At 39.8% G+C, this 25,813-nt stretch overlaps 2 protein-coding genes across 2 annotated transcripts; both read left to right on the forward strand.

Annotated features, from left to right (window-relative positions):
• The first annotated feature begins 962 nt into the window (after positions 1 to 962).
• On the forward strand, positions 963 to 11,531 carry sh3rf2 (SH3 domain containing ring finger 2). The gene is made up of 10 exons (XM_030766909.1): positions 963 to 1,328; positions 2,018 to 2,266; positions 2,939 to 3,034; positions 4,092 to 4,409; positions 7,489 to 7,610; positions 7,942 to 8,112; positions 8,253 to 8,521; positions 8,748 to 9,037; positions 10,646 to 10,932; positions 11,351 to 11,531. The coding sequence occupies exons 1-10, from the start codon at positions 963 to 965 to the stop codon at positions 11,529 to 11,531; spliced, it is 2,349 nt and encodes a 782-aa protein (XP_030622769.1).
• Positions 11,532 to 14,280: 2,749 nt separating this feature from the next.
• kif3a (kinesin family member 3A) lies at positions 14,281 to 24,967 on the forward strand. Its single transcript, XM_030794427.1, has 19 exons — positions 14,281 to 14,331; positions 15,308 to 15,590; positions 15,875 to 16,019; positions 16,148 to 16,232; positions 16,585 to 16,690; positions 17,039 to 17,178; positions 17,751 to 17,948; positions 18,179 to 18,353; positions 19,281 to 19,385; positions 20,394 to 20,462; positions 21,857 to 21,865; positions 22,288 to 22,444; positions 22,837 to 23,017; positions 23,158 to 23,268; positions 23,436 to 23,561; positions 24,049 to 24,102; positions 24,207 to 24,275; positions 24,486 to 24,613; positions 24,811 to 24,967. Exons 1-19 carry the CDS (start codon positions 14,326 to 14,328, stop codon positions 24,857 to 24,859), a joined length of 2,196 nt encoding a protein of 731 aa, XP_030650287.1. The 5' UTR covers positions 14,281 to 14,325; the 3' UTR covers positions 24,860 to 24,967.
• The last annotated feature ends 846 nt before the right edge of the window (positions 24,968 to 25,813 follow it).

Raw genomic sequence — 25,813 nt, forward strand, 5'->3', positions numbered from 1 at the left:
GTTCTTACGGTACATTTTTCATGTCTGAAAAGGTATAATTTCTTGGAGATATGCTTACGTGTTATTAAAGTCATGTTTGCAGTATCCAGACAACCATTAAGATTAATGTGACCATCTTCATATATAGTTGAATTTAAGTACATTTTGGAGACGCACTTATTATTGTTTTTGGTCTCGTCTAGTTCCATGCTACTGTATTCTTCCACTACACAAACCCAAAAAGTTCCACACACTCTAGCCTGTCTGTCATCGGAAGAGTTAAACAAAGCGCACTGAAAATTGATACGACGTTGGCACGTACTTAGAGCAGGTACGAATCTGACTTCATTGTGCGTTGACAGTTGGTTTGATCGCTTGGAAAAAATGTAAGCAACAGAAAGCTCGTGAGTACTCTGAAATATATTCACACAAGACGTTGATATTATTTGTATGCTCAGTCGTTGCCCAAATTTGTTTGTTAGAGCCAGCCATGCAACACCTGTTAGCAGGTGAGCGTTTTAAGGTCAGGTGTTCCGTCCGAAAGATAATCAACACACGTCTCCCATGATTCAGTATTAAGTTCTGTTTTAGCTATCACGAAATCAAGACTGGATAGTGTTAATTAGATCGCTTATGTCAGTTTATTATTTCGGGATTAATTCGGCTCTAAGCGTTGCTGTACATATTGTGGCGTTTGCTTTAACCAATTGCTCCGTGAAGTGTCACCTGTTTGAAAGCAGCATTTCCTATTACATGTGAAAATGAAGCCATGTTTACGGAAGTATTGTAGCCAAACGTAGGTTATAATGTAGTAAGAGTTAATGAATTGAGACTTTTAACTTTACGCCCTTACGGTGCTTTTAGGGGGGAAATCGTGAATTAGATAATTTGTATCTTTTAACAAAGTTCAGGTATAGCTCTCAGGGCGTGCCATTTCTCAGAGGAATGGCAGCTGTATAAACTCATAAAGCAAGGAGTGTAAAATGGAGGACCCGGGACTGTTTGACCTACTGGAATGCCCTTTGTGTCTGGAGCCTCTGGAAGTCACAGCCAAGGTCTTGCCATGCCAGCACACATTCTGCAAGCCCTGCCTTCAGCGTCAGGAGACATCACATCCTAATTTGTGCTGTCCAGAGTGTCGGGCACCAGTGCCCGTGACAGTAGAGGAGCTGCCCGCCAACCACTTACTAGTCAGACTCCTGGAAGGCCTCCAACAGGGGCCTCTCAGTTCACCTAGGGATTGGTCTGCAAGACATATGAATCCCTTGTCTGAGGACAGCTCTGTTAGTAAGGAGGATCATCAACCTTCTCAGCACAGGCATGGACAGGGCACAGAAGGGGTAAGTGTTGTACTGAAACAGAAGATTAGCTCAAGCAGTTACCACTGTTGATCTGTACCATGGTGGCTTTCTTTAATGCTCTAATGAGCCTTTCTGTATCATTGTTTGAATATGTTGTGTGACAGACTTAATAAATTCATAAACTGATTTAGATCACAGCCTAGGTTCTCACTGTGTGTAGGATTAAAAAAAAAAAGTCATGTCGTAGACTAAAAAGAGCAAATCCTTTAATTCTAAATTCTTTTCTGAAGTATTTGCAAACACTCCCAGGATTGTATTTTGTATTACATTACTTTTATTTGGAGCGCTGTCATTCTGGTTATCTGATCTGTGTGTATGGCTTGTGTTTGTTTGAGGATATGATCACAGTGACTCTAAAGCTTGTTAACAATGCCTACCAGAACACTTTGGGGTTTATGCTGACAGTGAGAGAGAAAGTAGGTCAGAGAGAGAAGTTTCACTGGATGCAAATTCTCTTACATTTGCTGAAAACTGAAACTCTACTCAAGAGAAAGATTTTGGTTTAGTGTGGCACTTGACTTTAGAGGAGGCTTTCTTCCCTCAACATTTTGTCCGCGCACAACAAAGTATCAGTCATGACAGACGTACAAGAAGTATTCAGGTACTTAGCATGAACCAAGATATGTGAATAAGCTTTCTAACATTATACTCTTTTGCAGGTGTATGCTAAAGTCCAGGATAACTCTAGGAGTAAAGTTTCGGGAGACTTTTCAGTGAAACCAGGTGACCTCATCAATCTGCGGCCTAGGACGGATGACAGCTGGTATTACAGTGATGCCAATGGGAGCGGCGGGCTGGGTCCTGTCAGTATGGTGCAATCTGGAAACCAGCAACCCCAGCAACTCCCTCTGTGTCGAGCCCTCTACAATTTTGACATTAAAGATTTGTACCCAGAGGACAGCAAGGAATGTTTGACATTCTACAAGGTCAGTTTATTTTAATGTACCTGGAAAGTTTTGCTCAGACGGAACAGATTAGCACACGTGTTTGCATTCACACTTCAGCTGCCTGACGTATGTTCATTATTTGTCTTTGGGGGTTTTTTGGAGGTGTGCTTTGATAAAATGTGACGCATTTTAACCTGTTATCATGAATAACTTAATTGATGTAATGGACCGAGAATTTCTTCATCCAAGATCTGAAATAATACATCGTGCCATTCTTTGTGAATAACTTCGGAGAGTTAAATACTAAGAGTTTAAGGAGATGGATGTGATGGAGTTCAGTATGCCAGAGGCTGTCCACAACCTGCTGCAGTCATCAGTCTTCCTTTGAGGAATAGCAGAGAGAAAATTACGTAACGGTTTTGACTCGAACACAACCTCCATTAAGGAACGTTTTGGTTTAGTGTTGTGTGAGAACAGTTGCTCCAAATGGGTTTTGGAGCAGAGTTTGGGGAGTTGAGTCAGGAGCCTGCAGACACAAATGGACGTAATGTCTCCTCCTTCCCCAAGTGATCCTACACAAGTGTACCTCTTCAGGGACATCTGTCCATCCACTTACAGCCTATTGCATGTGAATCTCTCTCTCTCTCTCTCTCTCTCTCTCTCTCTCTCTCTCTCTCTCTCATATGATTGTCTTTCTTTTTTAACTTTCAGGGAGACCTCATCACTGTCATCAAACCTCTGGATGAAAACTGGATTGAGGGCAAATTGAGAGATAGAATTGGGATCTTTCCTTTGCAGTTCACAGAAGTAAGCATGGACTTTTTAAAACTTTTTTTCTTAGACACTTACAGTATTGATATACAATATCTGTAGTGTTATATAACTGAACAGCCAAAAGGAACTGTATGATATACTGTGTATTGACACATTCACAACATGAGCTGCCCACAAATACCCAGAGACGTATCTAAAAGTGCTACTAACTATATGTAATTATAGTTTAGAGTTGGTGTCTCGGTTCTTGGTTGGAACTTTTAAAATGAATACTCTTCGACACATTCTCTATCAGTGTTCAGTCACCAGCTGATTTGGACTATATTCATATCTTTTTGTGTCATTGTAAGACACAGGGGAAGTCATTACTTACTCCTCATTGTGTCTCGAATGAGCTTCCAAGCATTTGATAATAAGCTTTTACCCTCAGTTATAGCACCAACTGTCTATTGAAATGGACTGATGTTTGCATTTTTCCGCTTCTTCCGTCTTTCTGGTGAACTGTGTTCCGGCTAGGATAATGAAACATAGATAGACACCATATCTTTATCCCTTAGCTGGATTATATCTGCCATTTGTCAGATAAAAGGCTCTGCCTCGCTCTCAGGCTGCTCTCCTCTCTGTGCAAGCTTCACTGAGCCTGCCATCTCGATGCTGGGCAGCCAGGCGTGAAGGCACAGTGATGCTTTCTTTGCTTTGGTGGCATAACAACACATCTCTGTAAGGAGAGGGGGAGAGAGAGAGAGACCGAGAGAGACAGAGAGAGAGAGAGAGAGAGAGGATCAATCCTAGCTGCCTCCGCTTTACTAGTCTATCTTCTCTCCTGCATTTCACTGCAGCAACAGCAGCAGCAGCAGCAGGGGTTGCCTGTCTCTGGTAATGGCGATCACAGAGTGCGTTGGGAATCCAGACGTGACTAATGGCTTTGTGCTGTCGCCTTTCTGAGTGAGAGACAGGCGCTGAGAGGTTCCAGGTAAAGTGGCCTAGGCAGGAGCCAGGCACCCCGAGACAGGACGCTCTTTATTCTTTCGCCCAGCCTGTCTTTAACTTGCTTTTCTTTCTTTTTTTTTTCTTTTTTCTTCTCCTTCAGCCAAATCCTGTTGCGCTTAAGCTCCTGGAGAAACGCAAGGGGAGCGAATCGGCGCAATCTCGCCCCCGCTTTCCGAGAGAGAGCGGGGAGAAGGTCAATGCTAACGTAGGTGGGCACAGGCAGCACTACAGGACCCTTCAAAGCTCAGACAGGCCTCACAATGTCAGCCTCCTCAACAGGCTGAACCAACCACTCCCAAGCCAGGGCCAACAGCCCCGACACATCAGATCCAGTGCTCCCACTGCCTCCAGCAAGCCAGCCAGTGCTGCACCAGCCCCCAAACAACGCACTGACAGCTCTCGCAGAAGCCTGCGGAAGGTCAGAACCGTTTACCAACTAATGGTGATTTTGTGTGTGTTTGTGAGTATATATATATATATATATATATATATATATATATGCTCTCACTGAAGCTTGCATAAGGTGAAAAACTCTGTGCCAGGTTTTTAGGGCATTTTGTGCATGTGTGTGTGTGTGTGTGTGTGTGTGTGTGTGTACAGGGTTGCTCTATAGGTTGAACAGAGTTTGTTTAGTTCCCAAATGTTTCTATATCTAAGCGTAATTTCCATTTTAAAGGTGTTTTGGAGTTTTGCCATAACAGAAGTATTGCAGTGCAATGCACTTTGGGAGGACAGACTGCTATAGTCTTTTGAATCTCTGAAGAGAAGTGCGCAGTCACAGAAAACTTGTTTGTTATGGTGTAGGGAGGGACCGTCATTCTTTTCTTTTACGAAGAAATATCAGTTATGCTCTCAGAGGCTGGGCTAAGAGACACACATGCACACTGACAGTGGTGATTGTTCCTCTGGAGGATAACATTCTGTAAAACTATAAAGAAACATCGCTGAAGGAGAGAAACTGAACTCATGTTCAGGTAGGGAGATGCATTTTTTCATTTGTGACTAAACTCGAAGCAAAGAGAAATTCCAAAGAGTAGAAAACTCCTTTGTTGTTCTTTTACCTGTAAATGGACTTGATTTTGTGTGTCAGTTTGAACATAGAAAAAAAAAAACAATTCAGAGAACTGCTGCAGCGACACAAAAAGACAGAACTCGCTGCCCGAACTCAAATGCAAGTACATACAAAGGTTTACTTATAAAAAAAAAAAAAAAAAGAAGAAGAAGAAAAAAAAAGAACACTGAATCTTTTTTCTGTCTCTGGCTCTTTTAAGATAGGTGAAAGAAGTGTTCTTTGTGGTCATTTATTACGTATTCATGATGAGAACAAACCTACTGGAGAGCTAAAAATGCCCCTTCCTCTGTTGATCCTCCACAAGCTCATGACTCATATTGTGGGCTTATGTAACATTTGTTCTCTTATCTTCCTGAAAGGTTCATTCCTCTTGGCTAGGCAGGGGCTCTTTTCCCTCCTGCGCATCAGCAGTGCCATTAATAGTGCGATTGTCGTGCGCATCAGAGAAGAGAGTGACTGTACCTGTCACTCTGACCTGCCCATGGGCCAATTATCAAGGGTCTTTAACCAACCATTTCCCCATGTTTCCAAAGCGGCAAAACGCCTTGTTTTTAAACTTGGCTATATCTGTGTGTAAATAAGGGTATTATTGTTTGAGAGTTGTGTCGTTACTAGTTGTGATGTGATTTTAATGCTGTTGGTAGATTGAATTTTGTAGTGGAGGGGGGGGGGGGGTGTCTAGTCCTGAATTTCTGTTTACAAAAACTCCATATGAACTCCAAATGTTGAATAATTTGAGCTGATGCCAACTGTTATGTATTGCAGCTCTATGGGTGTTTCCTGATCCATCAAGTGTTGCAAACACGTGTCAGACATGTTTAGTGTACTGGTAATCTCAGTATAATGAGGTAGAAAAGAGGAGAGGCACTGACTATGGCTGAGGTTAGATGAGGTCAGGTTTTCAGTGCATAACATTTTGTTCAACTCATGGGCAACGCACTGACAGCTCATTGCTACCTTTTTTTTTCCTGTTCATGCCAGATGACAGTTATGACTATTGATGTCTCATATTGACTGTAAGTTTATGTCTCATAACTGTTTTTACTGTTAAATCATGAATAGAGGAGACAATGCTCACTGCCCACTTTTGAATGTATGTTTACAGTCAATAAATGTGACCAGTAACAATTTTAGTTTAATGCCTTTACTGTAGCAGAAGTGAGTTATTATCCCTCTGTTACTCTTGAAGAGCCTTACATGTCTTCCAGATGTTAAGCACTGACTTTGTCTCCAATTACTCCTGGTTGAAAGCACTACTATATGAAGCACTTTGTGCAGAGACTGAAATAGCAGCCTCCTAATTGCAGGCTTTCAAGTGAATCTGAGACTCCTAAGGCTTTGCTTTTAACAGAACTAATGACTGAGCTTAAATTTATTAAATATTAAACGTCAACTTCTGCACAGAGAGGTGTAAAGATTCCGCGTTTTTCATGTGAATTTTAGATGTGGAGATTGGCGACCTATTGCATAAGATCGTGGCCACACTTGCAGAGTGTGGACAGTACCGTCGCCGCGATAAGAGTAGAGCGCAAGTGTTACTGGATGCGCGGAAGAATAAAGATTAGATTTGAGTCATAGAGAAATACACATGACTCAAGCGCTATTCTCAGCCCTCACAATTATGTTCCATTATCCCACAGTTGTCTTAACAGTTCAGAGCCGCACCCCAGGATAAGCCTTGGTCAGAGCAAGATTTCCTGGTTGAGTCAGACCTTAGCTGATGCATGAACTTGTCAGTGATGTTTAGTTTACTGTTATGTAACCGCTTCAAGCACAGATTGTTCTCCATTGCATTCGCCCATATGTTTAATAAAATGTTACTGTGTAAGGTAGATTTGATCTCTCTCTGTTTCCTGTTGAAGAGAGAAACCTGTGCAGAGAGAAACCATGCAGTCTGTATACGGACCAACCCAGTCATAAACTTTTTAATCTCATTATGGTTACATACATAATCTCATGGTTACATACATAATTCCAGAAGTACTGTGACTATGAAATAGTAGTGGCAAAGACAGTATGATTGATTTTTATATAAATGATGGATTATATTGAGGAATATAACATGATGTATGACATGTACCGAGAACTGCAGGACAAAGAACACCTTGGAGTGCCAAGAACAATTAAGATAAGAATATTATAAAAAGATTGGCATTTGGCTTTGGTTTCTCTCAGTGAGTTGAGATGTATGTCAAATAAACCCTTTGTTTCTGTGTTATTATGACAGCGTTTGATGTTTTACAGACGTGTTGCGAGAGCTGATGACATTAAAACTCAAGACAGTGTTTGAAGATTGGAATAGTGGAAACCACTCCGTGTAGAGCAATTTTGATGTTGCACACATCATGGAGTTCTCATGTATAGTTATTTAGCTTCTGCTATGGCATCATTGTCTGTCTTTTTTTTTTTTTCCATTTTGCTTTAGAGTGAGAGGAAGATGAATGGTGAGACCCCGCCCACCATAACCATGGCACTCATCAGTCCCCAAACCCCTCCAGGCTCCAACGACAACAAGCAGTCTTCCACCCAGCAGCTCTCAATCAGTGTGTGAGTGCTCAACTCTGATGTGGTTAGACTGGTTTCTGATTGGGATTACAATCTATAAGTAGTGTTATTAGGTTTCATAAGATGGCATCTCCCAAACCAAAGTCTATTTCTGCTGATATCCGTTTCATCAGTTATATTTTTATGCTGGTGTTGATTAATCTTTGACCAAAAAAAAAAGAATTTCATAAGCTGAAGTCATGATAGGAAATTTGTAGGCGGTATCCTTCTGCATGTGTGTGTGTATGTGTGTGTGTGTTTGTGTGTGGCTTTCTGTCTGACAGATCTTTGACCCGATATGATGTAGACTGTGTGTGCACATTGCCTTTTTTAGGTGTGCTGCTCTGTACTCTTATAAACCCTGTCGCTCTGAGGAGTTAGAGCTGAGGAAGGGTGAGATGGTGGGTGTCTATGGGAAGTTTAAAGAAGGTTGGCTGCGTGGTTTGTCACTGAGAACAGGCAAAGTGGGCATCCTGCCTGCCAATTACGTCACCCCCGTGCTGAGGTGAAACAGTGTTCCTCCTTCATTTTATTTACACAAGCCCAAATAATCATTCTCAAAAATGAGTAACCTCATTCTGCATTTGTGAGATCATTAAAATATTCCGTGACATACTAAAGCATGATTTGATATGTCCCTCACAGAACTTCTGCAAGATTTCTCGAGCAGCCAAAAGTTGCTCCTGTGAACACTAGCACTCTGTCTGGAAAGAGAGCCATAACACAAAAACCCCAGGCCGTGGTCCTTGCACTGGACAAGGTAAATACTGAGGGAACTTCTTCTTCAGCTGTCCCTGCAGTCTCTATGGCACCTCCACATGTGATGTCATCAGTAAGGGCGTCCCAAGTGGGGAGAAACCAGGGGTGGGACACCATCAGACGAGCCTTCCAACCCTCTTACAAGGGAGAGAACCGTAAGCAACAGTTCTGTTCTCTTTCAAATAGTATAACCTTGTTTTTTTTTGTTGTTGTTTTTTTTTAAAGATTGATACAGTATGGTAACCAGATCCTAAAATATCTTCTGGTTACTTTTTGAACGCATCTTTCTGTGTATGAAAAGTGTCACCAGGCAGGTATTACCATTCAGACATTTAAAGGCACGATATGTTTTGCATCATTTATCTTATTCTGTACTTTTAGGGCTAATCCACCGTGGGAGCTACTATGCTCCAAACCCTGCCTCAAACATTCAACCTCCCGCTCAAGATTTAGGGCAGATATATGGTTTTGGCCGCTCACCTGTACTCCCAAGAAAGAGAAATGGTTTATTCACAAATCCCATTAGGCCACAGAATTGGACTTATGAAGGCACAGTGCCCTCTAGTGGTGGTTTCCAGGCAGTGGATAGAGGCAATGGCCATAAGGAGACACCTGTGATCCCTCAGTCTATCTTGGTGAAACCAGACTCTCACAGACACCACACAGAGAAGGTAAAAGCTTTTTTTTTTTTTTTTTTTTTTTTTTTTACATCTACCTAATTCATTTGTTTTTGCGGCTCTAACATTACTTTCATTTGATAGGGTTGACACATCTGTTTACTTCTGACCATTTGATTTTCATTTAAAAAAAAAAAAAGGCAAATAGTGTGTCAGCCGTTTGCCGTCTCTGCATTACTAATAAGAATGGATAAAGAAAATTTGATTTTCATTTCTCCTTTCCTCCATTTCTCCTTTATGCCTGGATGACAGCCTCTGTTTTTCATTGTCTGAAGTAATTTCCACACATCATTCTAAAACTGTCACCGTAGACTTCTGCAGAAGGCTATAAAACCAAGGCCCTGTGGGAGCCAGTAGGATGCTATCACCACTATTTGACCACTATAATTATATATATGTATGTATATATATATTTATATGACATTATTCTCTATTTTTCAAAATATATCTTACATGAGCAAACGGTACCTCTGTATCCCTCTCTCTCATTCCTTCAGATTACAGTCATTCACAAGCACCACGGTGCACTACTGTATTACTGTTTTACTTTGAGGCATAAGGGATTAACTGATATGGTTACGTTGCTGTTGTCTAATCACAGAGAGCTTAAAAATAAAACTGGACTGAAACGATATTCAATTGCGAAATAATGGAAAGGTTTTGTCACAAAGCGTATGCAGCAGAGTGACAAGTTCGGAAAAAAAGGACCTGACATTTTGTGACTAAGCGTACTATGCATAGATCTTATCATTATAGCCTTTCCCGTTTCCCCGCTACATTTGTCTGGGACAGCTCTGAGCAAGCCTCTTCTTTGGTTCTTGTTCAGTGTCTTTCTTCCTTTTTTTTCCTCTAAAAATTCCCCAAAGAACGTGTTCCGAAAGTAATCTGTCTCGTATGATGTACTGTGTTGCCGGCGTGGTTGTTGTGATATGAGCCGCTGAGCATCAAACGCGGGCTACAACTCAACTTCCAAACGGCCAATTCACAAAATAAACCTGGTTAGGGAATTATAAAACAAATTCCCTTTTGTGACATACTGGTAGATAGTGTAGACAGGTAGACAGTATGTTCTGCTGTATTCACTCAATACTACTATCTCGTAACGCCATTGTGGCAACAGGCTAAAATTATTAATATGACATTGGCCTGTGTAACCTGCTGCAGAGAAATGAGCAAAATTAGCTGTTATTTCTGTTTTGCTGTCTGCTTATCATACACTACTGAGAAAGAAACATCACGTTTTTTCCCATGTTTTTTTCTATCAGTGTAGACATAACAAGAAATTACTCATTTCTTTCATTTCTTGATTATCAGATGAAAACAAAATGACTAAAGGTACAAAGTCCTCTGACTCTGCCAGTATATTATCGCTAATATATTAAGTGAGAAATTTTTTTGTAATTCAGTGTTTTTTGGATTAACTTGGAAGAACACAGTTTTGTCAAAAGTACAATTTCAAAGTAACATTTCCTGTTCATCCCCTTCCCTGACTCTCCCCATTAAGTGAGAAAAGTTGATTATACATGCAATTGTCACAATGTTTTGAAGCTTGTTTTAATGTGCTGTCTCATTGCCTTGTGGTGATTATGCTTGTGACTCTAGCCGGTGAAATCAGTGCGGTTCCTCACTCAAGACACACCTCAGACAACACCGAGAATGACTTTGATGTCCTCAGAAGGCCAGGCAATGCCTAGTTCCTCATCTGGTTCTTCAGTCCTGGAGCTGTGGAACCCCTCAGCCATCTTAGGCCGTGATGGGAGTACCTCTGTTCTTAAGGACACCAAAACACTCTTTCACAGAAAAGGGTTAGCACAAGACCATTCTACTGTAGACTCTCTCCCTTTTAATGCAAAAACATCTCCTGCCAACAACCAGTCCAGCCCCAGCAGGTTAGTCTGTCATCCCCACCGTTTGTAAATGTCATGCCTTTTTGAAAAGGAATTCCAACAAATACTGGGCTTAGTATTATACTAACTAGTACAATACTAGTTAGTATTATACTAGTATATATAGTTAGTATATATAACTAGTATATAACTAGGTACACCTTGTGTTATGAGTAATTAATGTATTCAAGTCATGCTTTTTGCCTGGAGTTGCCTTTTAATGATTAGATAACTACAGTCAAAGGTTAAAACAACAGATGTCAGCACCGATATGAAACTGTGCTATTTGCAAATGACGATAATAGTGTTGAGAAATGTTTTATTGTTTCCAACAAAAGCTTTATTTATCAGTTTATGATCAGTTATAGAACGTGATTATTATCACATTCGGTGACTTCTCCAAATTTCTTTTTGCTCACAGACACAGGGTTGCAATGGGTTATAGTGCTCAGACTGATGCTGAGCTCAGCCTAATGGAGGGAGAGATGGTTATGGTACAAAGGCCACGACACGATGGAAGGGTTCTTATAACCCAGGAGAGTAGCGGAAAAACTGGAATTTTCCACAACAGTATTGTAGAGATTCTGGACAAAGTCAATTAAATTGCACCTTTAAATTGGGATGACTCCATGTCAGTGGATGTGTATGGACTAGAATGTGTTCACTGTTTGTGCTGGCAATCACATGCAGTCAGTCTGTTACATTGTAATTTGTTCCAAAGGGATAGAAAGCAATATAACTGTATTTATAAATTTTAAAACACAGCATGTTTTATATACACTCACTCACAAGAAACACACCAACTAGTTCCTGAATAAAGTGTCCCTTTACAAGACCTTTGAAACCATTCTTTCAGTTATTAGTGCCTTTTCTGAGGTTGGTTATCTTAGCTATTGAAAGTGAGAAGGAGAAAAAAGAACCAACTTAAGGAAATGTTCAAATGTTTAAATTAACCCCATAAGTGTTTATGGCACCTGTTGTTGACTTCTGATACCTGCAGAGCCTTCGTGTCAACTAGTCATTGTCTTGTGCCCCAAATGTTTATTCCCTGTTGAAGCATAAGTATGAGCTCCTCTTGGAATACATTTTGTGGTAAAGCTGTGCACACCCTTATAAACAACGGGAGAGGTAGATGCTCTATTTTTTTCTTTTCCATTTTACCCTGGAAATAAAGGAAAAATGGAAGATCATGACAATGGTGTTTTGTGTTTTGGGATTTTCTTCCACTGAACTGGAACATTGTGCTGAAGATCACTCCTATGAATCAGGAAAGGAATTATACAACATTACACAAAAAAAAACATTATACAAAACAAAAATATGAACTATCATTGTCTTGTGTCCTCAAGTTTTGGTGACATTAACTCAAAGCATCACAATATAGTACTCATTATTACTATTGTTAGTGAAATGGCTCAAAGAACACAGTTATAACAGTTTTTCACTCACTATCTAAGCCGCTTATCCTGGTTAGGGTTGCAAGGGGTGCTGGAGCCTATCCCAGCGCTCATAGGGCAAAAGGCAGGGAAGCACCCTGGACAGGTCACCACTCCATCACAGGCACACACACTCACAGGGGCAATTTAGTGTCTCCAATTCACCTAACCTGCATGTCTTTGGACTGTGGGAGGAAACCCATGCAGACACAGGGAGGACCCTGGCCACCCGGCCGAGAATTGAACCTGAGACCTTCATGCTGTGAGGTAACAGTGCTAGCCACTGTGCCGACCCATCAGTTTTTTAGTTATGTCAAAATATGTGCTAGATCCTTTCTAATGAAAATAGATAATAAAACCAAAATAAACAACTGACAAGGGCTGTGGTCCAGTAACCTTTAAGTAAACTGGTCATGTAACGTAAGCTTGATTAGCTCTGATGAGTTAAATGTTGAAGGTGAAAAGGTCATAATTTCTTCACTACACTATCGATCAGTATAACACTATGTGGGTGAAATTCTCAGCCTGGGCCAAATGGGACTGAGTCCCAACACCACATGATACCTGTTCTGAGACAAAACAATAGGAGTCTAATATTGAGTCAGATGCAGTGTAAGTTTATTGTATAGTTCAAAAAGCATACAACAAAGTGAGTCAGGTCCTGGGGAGTGACTGATGCCTTCTCACAAAGCACCTATTTTTTTTACATGTTTTCTCAAAAAAAGATACACAAAAGATACTCATCTTTTCGTATGTGGTCTCTGATTTACGTTACATCATTATTGCTTATTTACTTTACATCTAGCATACGCTGTCACCAATACTTACTGCCCTGCTCATTAGTGGAGTAAGATGTACCATGAAACCTTGAACGTTTCACCCTCTACATACATTATTACTGACCACAACACTCTGGCAGAGGCGCCTTCCTTATCTCACATGCAGCTTCCTAAAGGGCCTCACAGGCCTCTTCTTTTTGAAGAGAACTTGATATATCTTGCAGTACAAAAGACTGTATAGTTATAACTGTTAATATAAATGATTACATTGATTCACCGCTATAATAATGAATACATTGTTGTTACATTGTTTATCATGGTTGCTACAATGGTTATCTTAAGGGAGCGTAATATTTCTCCAACAACTAAACTATCAATCATATTGAAAAAAGGTAGTTGTAATACACTTCTCATTGTTTCATAATTAGTTCGTTTGAAACAAAGCAGTAGTAATATGCATTTCATTGTGTTAAATAATCAGCTCACTTGAAGACACATATCTGACTTCTGTGCCTTGGAGAGGAACATATAATATGAGTCCGTGAAAATTCTTAGTCATTCAGGTCATAGTTATCCAAGAAGGGTCAAGTCAAGGGCTACTGGACTTGGTTGTAGATTCTTGAAGACGTTTCACCTCTCATCCAAGAGGTTTCTTCAGTTCTGACTGACTGGTGGGGAGTCCCAGGCATTTAACCTCCGTGGGGTCGTTGTCAAGGTCATCATGTGACTTGGTAGTTAGTTCTCCTTATAGTTTCAACGACCGTCGTTAAGGGTCGTTGGAGACACCTGTGGCTAGGATTGAATGGTCATTTAACATGAGCTTTTAATAAGAGCTTTTCTTTAAAATGAGCATTTACTATGTCAAAAAATTCGATGGTGTAGCTAAAATGTAGAGTATTAAGAGGGAAAGACAGATGATTGTGAACTGTAAATGCATTTGGTAGCATCGCAATTCCTTCGGTATACCCTATTAATAATTTAGTACTTCCAGGGATGATCTGCGTGAACGCGCCCAACTGCGTGCGCAGGCTCCGTTCGGCTGGAAAAATAAACGGTGTAGGGAGAGACTGGGATGGGGCGCTGTGTGTAAAACAATATCTCTCGATATAGATTTCAAGGGTTGAATGTTTTTGCCACTATTTCCTATGGTTGAATAAGGCCAAAATCAGCAACGTCTCAAAATGCCGGTAAGAAATAAGCTAAAATGTTCTTAGATGCTGTGCTTATCCAGCGGTTACTCCCTTGTCTTCAATTGTAGCTCGTGTAGCATAGCTACATACTGTAGGTTGCAAAGCATATTCCAGTGTCGTTTGTATATCATTGTGATGAAAAACAATGGTAACATGTGAATGTTTCAGAGTATTTTCAATAACGAAACAGTTTTTACTTGATGCGCGCTGTCAACAGCTTGCATTATGTGTAAACCCAGATGCATAAAATAGCTAACGCTAGCCTTAACTAGTTAGCTACATGACGTCATGATGAACAAATATGCTATTTGGCTAATAAGACACAAAATATTGAGACTGTAATGGCCTACGACCCTTATGACTCTTCCGAGTTGGCAAGTGTAGCTACGGCTGCTATGATGACAGCTTTACATCTGTTTAGGGACGTTTGTTAATCTAAATACTTAATAGTCTAAAAATCTAAATAGTTTGATTAGCTCATTAATTGTTGCAATAAGACATGCTAACTGAGCGGTCTGCAAGGAAGAGCAGGTACGTTAGCTTTTTCTTGCTAACTGGTTAGTTTATACCGCAGCATAGTTTAGATTGCCTAGCAACAGAAAGCCTTCGGCCTCATACTGCTAGGTGATTACTAATTTTGTCAGCCGCTGCAGTTTACCGCTTACTATTCTTAAGAATAGCTCTACACTGATGTAGTGAACGGTTTACAATGTAACTACTTAATTTAATGCGGATGACTGAGAGTAGCTAAATTATATACACGAGCAACTTCTTAATTGCTAGCGGTATATATAAATAGTCTCATTGTGACAAGTATTCTGTAGAAATTTCCAAAGCTTGCTACACCTATCTTACCACTGCTGCTGTGTGTTATATTCCCTGCGACCTCTTCCTGAATTGAATAACTAATTGCTGTCTCTTTAAATTTAACTGTTCACTTTCCCTTTCCCTTTCCCTTTTTTCTTCCAAACAGAGTAACAAGATTGATAAATCAGAGAGGGCAGAGGTCAGTGATAATGTCAAGGTGGTGGTGCGATGTCGGCCCCTTAACCAGAAAGAGAAGATGATGGGATATAAACAGTCAGTCACTGTTGATGAAATTCGAGGGACCATTACCGTGAACAAACTTGAGTCACCCAGTGAGCCACCCAAAACATTCACTTTTGACACTGTTTTTGGCCCAGACAGCAAACAGCTTGATGTCTACAATTTAACTGCGCGGCCCATTATTGATTCAGTATTAGAGGGTTACAATGGTGAGTAAAGGTTATGTCTTTGGCATGCATTTATCGATGTACTTTTTCTTTCAGAACTCTGCTCAGCTCATAATGAGTATATATGAGCCCAGTAAAAAATGAGGAATTCCAGTTTTAAACAGCATTCTGAAATAACACTTGGCCTATTTCCACTGAGCAACTGGTGCTTTTTTTTTGTGAAGATTCTTTAAAGAAAACCATCATTGGATACTCGGTAACTGGAGAAAGCTCACATGGAGCAGTGTAAATTTGGATTTTACTGAACTTACATCTTTCTTCCACAGGAACTATATTTGCTTATGGTCAGACAGGAACTGGCAAAACGTTCACTATGGAAGGAGTGAGGGCTGTGCCGGAGCTCAGAGGAATTATCCCAAACTCGTTTGCTCATATCTTTGGCCACATTGCTAAGGCAGAGGGCGACACCAGGTAAAGAAACCAGGACTGAAGCACGGACACTGTGGTTAAACCATGAAGTTAAAATTGTGTACATTCAAATTTTAGAAGTATTGAAAGTGTCAGAACAACCCGAAGTGACATTCATTTTCTCACCTAAGGTTTTTAGTCAGAGTTTCATACTTGGAAATTTACAATGAGGAAGTGAGGGACCTGTTGGGGAAGGACCAGATGCAGAGGCTGGAGGTGAGATTGACAGTTTCACAAGTCTTCATAAAAAAACAACACTAATTAATGTGATATGACACAGTCACACTCTTGTGATCCAGCGCTTGTAATATAAAAACAGTCTGCCAAAGTGTTTATGTTTTATGTTTTATTTATAATTTAAATTGTATTGCACTGCTAAATCTCGCCTCTTAGAATGATTATTTTCCAATGACAGTGGTCTCACTTGAATTTCATCGAAGCTTTTTTTGCAACCAGAGTATTGATGGTGCAGGTGCCTTGGAACCCAGTTACCACTCTCATTGTACCTCTTTGTATGTGTTCACTTAACTTCTCTGTGTTGTTCCTCCTCTCAATTATGTTCAAACAGGTGAAGGAGAGACCAGATGTGGGGGTTTACATCAAAGATCTCTCTGGCTACGTGGTAAACAATGCAGATGACATGGACAGGATTATGACACTGGGGCACAAGAACCGTAAGCATGCAAATTTGAATTTCGGACATACTCTATTCTGTACCTTGTCTCTGTGACATCATGTGCGTAAAAATGAATAAATTTGCACACCTCCAGGACCATAAATGTTGTATATTGCTGAGGGAAGGAAGGAGCTATTTAAAATGGACTGCCTTCATGTGCAGTAGTTTTTGGAGAACAATGGTGTCAAACACATAGGAAGAGAAAATGCATTTGATCTAACTGTTTTTAGATTTGTTGTTATCTGCAGGGTGGGGGGCAAGACATGTTCTAACTTCTAGTCATTCAGACTGGCGAGTAACATTTGACATCTGATTTGAAGTGACTTGATGTTTTTTGGTTGGTTAGGATCTGTGGGTGCTACCAATATGAATGAGCACAGCTCGCGGTCTCATGCTATCTTCACCATTACTATTGAGTGCAGTGAAAAAGGCATTGATGGAAACCAGCATGTTCGCATGGGAAAACTGCACTTGGTAGACCTTGCGGTAAGGTCAAGTAATTTAAAAAGGGTTAAAAGGGTGCTTTACCTAATTATCAGTTGTACTTGTTTTTTCACACACATCTAATGCAACTGATTTATGTTAAAATGCTGAAGCACAGTGCCTAATACATTTCAGTTACTTCCTCATCAATTTGGCTGGCTTGGCACCTTCAGTTACTTCCAGTGATCATAATGCTTTTGAAAAGAGTACAACAATCTGATCTTGCTATCTCTGTTAAAAATCAGCACTTCCCCAGTGAAGTCCCCAGTGTAGTATCGCGAACTGACTATTTATACAAGGCATATTTTTGTTTTTTCATTTTGTTTTAGATTAAAGCGTTGAACAAATCCTTTTAAGGCCTTCAACTAAAAGCATATGAAACAAACAGAGATTCCACTTTACCTCCTCAAAAATTTAGCTATATTATTCATCTGTTTTGATCTGCTATAGGGGAAGTCTGAGAAAAATCATACAGTATTGAAAATTAGGTGGTGTATGTCTTTAACTGTCTTTCTTTCTTTCTTTTTTTTTGTTTGTCCCCTTATGTCAAAATCTCATGATATTTTCTCCTTCAGGGATCTGAGAGACAAGGGAAAACAGGTGCTACTGGTCAGCGCCTTAAAGAGGCAACAAAGATCAACCTGTCTCTGTCCACTCTGGGCAATGTCATCTCTGCACTGGTGGATGGAAAGAGCACGCACGTGCCGTACAGAAACTCAAAGCTCACACGACTACTGCAAGACTCTTTGGGAGGAAACTCCAAAACCATGATGGTATAAATAGATATAATAATGATGACTACGAATATAAGTGTGCTATCTCTTTTCATGAGGTAGTGTTTCCGTCATTCTGCTATTGATATCATTATTCCTACATTTAATAGAAAATGCCCATAAATGCCGTATTTCCCTTGATGGAACAATTAAGTTAAATGGTACTCAGTAAGTCATTTATCATTTCAGTGCTGTACATGTAGCAATTTCTGTGATATTGTTTCCTCTAGTGTGCAAACATTGGACCTGCTGACTACAACTATGATGAGACCATTAGCACCTTGCGCTATGCCAACCGTGCAAAGAATATCAAAAACAAAGCTAGAATCAATGAAGATCCCAAAGATGCTCTCCTACGCCAGTTTCAGAAGGAAATTGAGGAGCTTAAGAAAAAGCTTGCAGAAGGTAATGTGTACTAGCACACAGAGTTGTTTTCACATATAGTCTTCTTTAAAAAGTCCAGAGTCAGTCCACTTTAAGTCCACACTTTAAGTCCACTTTAAAGCTTTGCATTCACACTTTTGCATTCCTTTGAATGAGAACTCTGTTGTTTTTCTGTTCCCTTTGCTGTTATGGGGTCTCTATCCAGTGTCCAGATTCACATTTACACTGGAATTTAGAGCTTAACTGTTCTGAATTGGGAATTGTGCCCTCTATGAAGAAGACCATAAACCATTACAACTCACAAAATAGGCCTGCAAAGATTGTGCAATGTTAGTTATTACTATTTGAGAAGAAAAAGAGAGTGAGAGAGACAGATGGAGACTGACAGAAAGAGAGAGAGAAGGTGATTGCTGGATGAACAATTTTCAAGAATGTTGTCGATGACTTTCCACTGGACCTCATCATGTTGCGTGTTTGTTTATGGTATTAACATGTACCCCAGAATTCTAGCGACCTGTGCTGACTTCACTTGAACTGGCTGAAACAAAGGAAGTGTGAAACCACAGTTATTCAGTGTTGGTTTGTTGTACCCAGGTTCTCAGGTCTGGTTTCAAGAACCAGCATCCTTTTGTTGTTCCTGCATGTTCCTAATTATATTTTTTGTTTGTTAAAATTGTTTGTTTTGGGGTTTTTTTTCATACCTTAGCAATAAGTATTTGTGCTCAACCAATCGCAGATATATTTAGCATTTCTTATCGCAAAGGCCTATATTCTCCTTGCAATAAAGTTGAAAAACATACATGTTTCTCAGTTATTCATAGAAGTTTAAAATGATCAAAAAATTTGAAATATGATAGCTTGATATTAAATATAACTCTTTTCACCATTATTGCAATTCAAATACATTGAAACTCACTGAAGAGTGAATATATGTGTGCACCTGTCTAGGGGAGGAGATTTCTGCATCTGAAGGCAGTGAGTCTGATGAGATGGATGAGGGGGAAGACGAGGGGCAAGACGGAGGAGAACGCCGAAGGAAGCGAAGAGGTACGGGTCTCCCTTTGTCACCTTATTAAGACTCGACGATTGTACACCGGCTCACAGGCCGAGAATGGAAAATTCTCTTAGTCTGCATGTAATGTGAGAAATGGTAACTGGTTTTTCCCTTTATGGGGTCTTGCTATGGTTTTTCTCACTCAAACACTCCTACGCACTCCTTTAGAGAGGTCTATGGTGTAGTAACAAACTTAATGTCTTAATACAGTTAATATTTGATGTCTCTCTTTGCAGTAAACTGTACAAATAAGAAGAGGATAATGATCATGATTAGATATATTAAAAATAACAAGATCGTTTAAAAATCTTCATGAGCAAGTTTTACTTTGACTCAGCATCGCTTTTTCTCCGGAACCCCAAAGAGACAACCATCTCAGATACATTGAGGTTAAAGAGAATGAGCCACGTCTCATTTGTCTCAGTTACAGTAATAGTATGCAGGAAGTCACGAATGAAATGCCCACTCACTCTGATGCTTTGTTCTCCTTTGTTAAAGAAAAGCTTTAGCAGTAGGTAATATCTTTGATACTCAAGCACCCAGTCACTGAGAGCAAGCCCATATGTGTTCCCACACATGTCCAACTGAGTCAGCAAAAAAAGCAAGACAGTAAATGTGTTCTTTAGCCGGACTGGCAGTGCCATGTGGGAGATAACCAGATAAATATGTATGTAACACAGCTTTGATTAACTGCTGTACTTCTGATTTACATGAAACGACATGGGTGAAAACAAGATGAAATGATCAAAACTACCGACAGAATGGAAAACTGCATTGGTGATCAATGTTGTGGTTGTTGTTATTTACCAAGTTTTGGGGTTTTTTTTCGATATTCCGCCCAGCATATTTTTACACTTTTTAGTTAAGTTAAAACCGGCTTGCGGTCCTATGTGTTGTCGAGTCTCTGTTCCATACCCTTTATCGTATTTATAATCTCTTTTTATTCCGTTGTTTTTCGTCACTGCTGGCATTGGCTGGTGTTTTTGCAGCTTTTTTCTCTCTTGCAGGCAGTGCCAGCAGTAGCTCAGAATCTGACTGCTATATAGCTCAGCGTTCTGACGACAAAAGCCAGACTAGTGAGTGGGTTGCAGCATATGAATAACCACTAAACCCCCCTCACCCTTGACCTCTGTCCTGATTGTGTGCACTCTTGTAAAGCCCCCACTCTTGACTCCCAAGCAGAAACGTTATCATTGTGTGTATGCTCAAGCCACAATGCTTACTAATCTCATGGCTATGCATTCATTTAAGGGCTTTTTTTAAAGCAAAGACAGGGCTGCATAGCTATGGACAAGTTGAAGTGCTCTTTTAACAAATGCATTTCTGTCATAATTACAGGTTAAGTGCACAAGTGTACTAAGGCACCCATGAGTGGTTAGAGGGAGTGTTAAAATAAGGAAATGTAAGGGTTGTCCACTTTGGCTCCTGCTGTTTAAGTTGCCTATGACTCTGCACATGTCAATGGGTGAAACTCATGGTACACGGATTCACCTGGTTTACTGGTGTATTTAGTATATATTACTGAGAATGTGACATATTGCTGAAACACATTGCTTTCACTTATTGCTGAAAAAGGGATAAGCTACTTTTGCTACAAAATTTTTTCTCTTTTGTCACATTTTGTTGCCATAGTATAAATATTAGATATGCGGGGTAGCTTTAGCTTGCATAAGTGCAGAACTGACAAAATAAAATGCTAAATTTGTCATTACTTATGCGTTAGTGTATACATGAATGATATTTTTTTTAAATATTATGTCTCGAGAATGCTTATGATTATTGACCCAGAAAATTTGTGGTCCTGTATCACATATATTTGCTGATATATGACCACTAAGCTACAAAAGTGATACTGATCTCTGTTTTCTTCTGCTCATCCTTCCCTTATGCATGCCTCACAGGTTGTACCACATTCTGCATGCTCAATGTGTTAATAACTATTTTTGATTAGATCTGGTAGCCTACAGTGAAAGTGCTAATGAGTGTATTGAAGGTCTTGCCGCTGTTTAAACAGCAAAGACATAAAACGGCTCTCGTATTAGGCTAAACAAATAATCAGATTAATGCAAATTAATGCAGCTGTAAGCAGTAATTGAGAGTAATGAACAAAACAGTGATAATTCATAAGTCTTTCATTTAATCATATTATAGTTAAGAGTAGATTGAAGTCCGTTTAATCCATTTGAATTACAAACAGTGTATGACAAAAATTCATTTACAGTTTATACAGATCATATCCAGCAAATTGTGTTTCATAAATCTCTCAATTTCACAACCTTTTTGTCATGTTCGCCTGTTTTATGTCTGGTCTTACATGCTGATCCATGTTGTGTGTGAGTCTTTCTTTAAATTAGCCAGTGGTCATTGTGTATTTCTCTCGCTTTAGACTTTTAAGTAACAAAATTATGTGTACTTTTGTCTTCTCCTCTTCTTTGATGCAAAATGCTGCCATATCTCTTCTTTATTCAAGATCAAAGAGGTTGGTGAGAGAACCTTCATAGCCTTCAGACCTCCCGTTCGATTCAAACCAACTTCTATTTAAATGTGATCTTATTTTTGTAATGGTATCAGTAAAATAGAAAACTTGATATCAAAGTCAAAGTATCAGTTTTGTTTCTAGCATGTCCTTTTCACACCATTAACGTGTTGTATGTTGTCTCCATTACCTTTAAACTTCTCATTCTATTAATGGTCATGAGTACTTAAGTAAATAAAATGTAGGTTTTAAGGTGCCTGATGGGAAATGAAGCTATAATCAAGTGGAACGTGTAGCTGTATCTCAAATTCAGGCTAAACTAATGCATTCTCTCCTATCAAAGGTTATAAGTTGTTTGGCTATGTATTCAACATGAGCATATTTATTAATTAATATGTATTTAATGTGGAATGTATCAAAAACAGGGAAGAAGAAGGTATCGCCAGATAAAATGGTGGAGATGCAGGCAAAGATTGAGGAGGAGCGGAAGGCTCTGGAAGCCAAACTGGATATGGAGGAAGAGGAGAGGAACAAAGCTCGAGCGGAATTGGAGAAGAGAGAGAAAGACCTACTCAAAGCCCAGTGAGTCAGCAGCACATTCAAAGCTGTCCTGTCCCTGTTGTCCTGTCCCCCTCTGATAATACATTCCGTTCCCAAATGTACTCAAGGCAAGCTGCTGGTGGGTCAGCATCATCACATCTGCAGTATGTCACTGATTTGATCAGGCTTTCAAAAGCCTTTGTTTCTCATTTATGAATGATAACTCATTCATGAGATGTTATTCACAATTTAAGAAGTCAAGAATTGTGAAATTCAACTGTAATTAGTTTAACCCTAACCAGCCAAGTAGGTAGCCTTACTTGGTTTTTATTTAGATTCCTTAAATTCTCAAGTGTTTATTTTGTAGTGTTTGAGGATCTGAGAAGTTTGAGATGCTTTTAGTTTAAACATATGTGTGTATGTTCTAACCTCAGGCAGGAGCACCAGCTTCTACTGGAGAAACTGTCAGCTCTAGAGAAGAAGGTCATTGTTGGAGGAGTAGACTTGCTTGCTAAAGCCGAGGAGCAGGAGAGGCTTCTGGAAGAATCCAACAACGAACTAGAGGAGCGGAGAAAGAGAGCGGAGCAGCTTCGTAGAGAGCTAGAGGAGAAAGAGGTACAAAATGTTCAACACGTCCTCGCCACGTCGTTCTGTATCGACTGGAATCAAATAACAATTTCTACAAAAGATTTTGCAAAAGTTTGTTGTGCCAATTTGCGATTGACTGCCACTTTAATGATATTTCTCCAAAACAGCAAGAGCGTCTGGACATCGAGGAGAAGTATACCAGCTTGCAAGAGGAGGCCCAAGGAAAAACCAAGAAACTTAAAAAAGTGTGGACCATGTTGATGGCAGCCAAATCAGAGGTATGATCAAGTATTGCAGAGACGTTTGTCACTTGGTCTTCATCACTGTGTAAAACAGAAATTCACCCATGGAAACCCCCAGCACCCATGTTTAGGTCACTGATATGGGGAGAGGTGAATTCAGGCTGAGGCTGTTTAAGTCACTCAGATCTCTCTCCTTGTTTCAGATGGCCGACCTTCAGCAGGAACACAACCGAGAGATCGAGGGTCTGCTGGAGAACATACGGCAACTGAGCCGAGAACTCAAACTACAGATGCTCATCATAGACAACTTTATTCCACAGGAATATCAAGTATGTGTGTTTGTGAGCGACAGAGAGAGAGAGAGAGAGAGAGAGAGAGCGCTGAGCTTTCTCAGAATCTGCACACTTTGGTTACCATGTACAGCTGATGCGTATCATCAGCGCAGATCATAAGACACTATCAGAAGGTGACTCTCAGCAAAAAAAAAAAAAAAAAAAGCTGAAAAGTTAAGCGTTCTATACGTAATAGCCTTGATACGAGAACCACATCACCCGCTGATTAATGAGTGCAGGAATCATGATACTGGCGTATTTTAGATGCTCTGTTTGCAGTTTAACAAACAGACTCTTGTGAATGTGATTTGCTAATTACCATTAATCACGCAAGCCAAACTGCCACATCGGTCTACTGCCCGATCGTTCTACTGAAAAGAAAGTACATATTGTATTAACACTTAATGAAACATCTAGCCTATGTAACCAGAGTCACTGTAAGACATATTTCAAAAGCATTCCTTCTTTAATCCCTCATTTACAGGATATGATTGAGAATTATGTACACTGGAATGAAGACATAGGAGAGTGGCAGTTGGTGAGTTTCTGTCTATCCTAAGCATTGTTTTTCTTCAGATCTGTCTCTACTGTACTCTTATTATGCTACACGATCTAATTTATTTCTTTGCTTACTCTTCCCAGAAATGTGTGGCTTACACTGGAAACAATATGAGAAAACAAGCTCTTGTCCCAGACAAAAAAGAAAAGGATGTACGTGCTGTTTGTTTTTGTTTTTGTTTTGTTTTTCACTTAATACACACGCTCTTACAGAATGCTCTCTTGTTTGCTCTTCTCATGCTAACAAAGTATACCAAACTACTGTAGGCATTTTAAAGATATCCTGAGACACTGGCAATGCAGTGCTTATATTGTGTGGAGTTCAGTGTGAGTGACTGTTCTTCTTTCTGTGTCGTGGTAAAGCCATTTGAGGTGGACCTCTCTCATGTGTACCTGGCTTACACTGAAGAAAGCATGAGACAGTCCCTCATGAGAATGGACAGGCCAAGGATCTCAAAGAGTGGCAAGTCTAGGCCCAAGACAGGCCGCAGGTAAAAACCACACCCTGAAAACTAGATAATCCCAATGTAGCTTCTTATCAGACCAGGTGACAGAACAACAGTTGGCTTCAGTACATTTTTGTAGCATTGTCCAGCTCTACTTCATGTGTTGTCTGTTTCATCAGTGCATCAGCTGTTATTGTGTTGGCATGGAGCTTAAATGTTTTATTTGCTTCTTTTCTCCTCAGGAAAAGATCTGCAAAGCCAGAGGCTGTGATTGAGTCTCTCCTTCAGTGAACGCCCCTTCAGTGGAAGCTTCCGGTAGAGCGAATAGAGCTTAAGATTAGAGAGTAAGAAAGTCTTAGGAAGTTTGAGGAATTTACTGACAATACTTGTTTATAAGTTAAAAGTATATTCACTGAAATCGAGTCATGAGGCAAAAAAAAAAAAGTGTGTGTCGCACATAAAGCCACAGCTGTCTCTGGAGGGGTCAGGATCACCATGGAACCCCAGTAAACCTCTTTGTCTTAGCGAAATGCTTATACATCGTAGTCAGCTTCAAAATATTATGTGAATCCATTCCGGGCTGGTTGCAGTATTCAGTGTGTATAAAAACTGACGATTCATTCTAAGATCTTCTGTCCTCTTGAAACCCTTAGTGCAGTCTGGCTTAACTTTGACAATAAAATCGACCAAACTCACATATGCGCGTGTGATCACACACACAGACTGCATAGGCCACAGTTTAAACCAGATTCAAGAGGGCAGGATACTGACAGTCTACTCTGGCAGATTAATGAGCCATCTTATGTATTTCACTCTGCAAATGAACTCTATGCTTTGATTATAGGCACTGTGCAAATAATTCCTGTCATTTTAATGTGTCAGTGATGTGTACTGTAGGACTTCATTTCCACAACGTTTGATGAAAAACACTTGCATGCCATATTTTCCCTACGGTAGTGCCACTGAAAACACTAACTTGCAGTTTAAATTTTTACGTTAATGTTTTGACATTTCCGCAGTGTAGTCAAAACGAGGCGACTTTCTTTTATTGTCAAAAAATGTTTACATTTATTGTGGTTTACCCTGTATGCCTGTTATTTATTAAATTATTTTACAAGCTCATATTCATGTGTTTTGAACTTTATTGCATTAGTGAAGGTCACCTGAAAGAAGACAGTTCCGTACAGTGTAAAAACAATACAATTTACATAAGAATTTTAAAATAAATATCACCGTATAAAATAA

Source organism: Chanos chanos, chromosome 2 (assembly GCF_902362185.1).
Source record: "Chanos chanos chromosome 2, fChaCha1.1, whole genome shotgun sequence".
In the NCBI taxonomy this organism is placed as follows: Eukaryota; Metazoa; Chordata; class Actinopteri; order Gonorynchiformes; family Chanidae; genus Chanos; species Chanos chanos.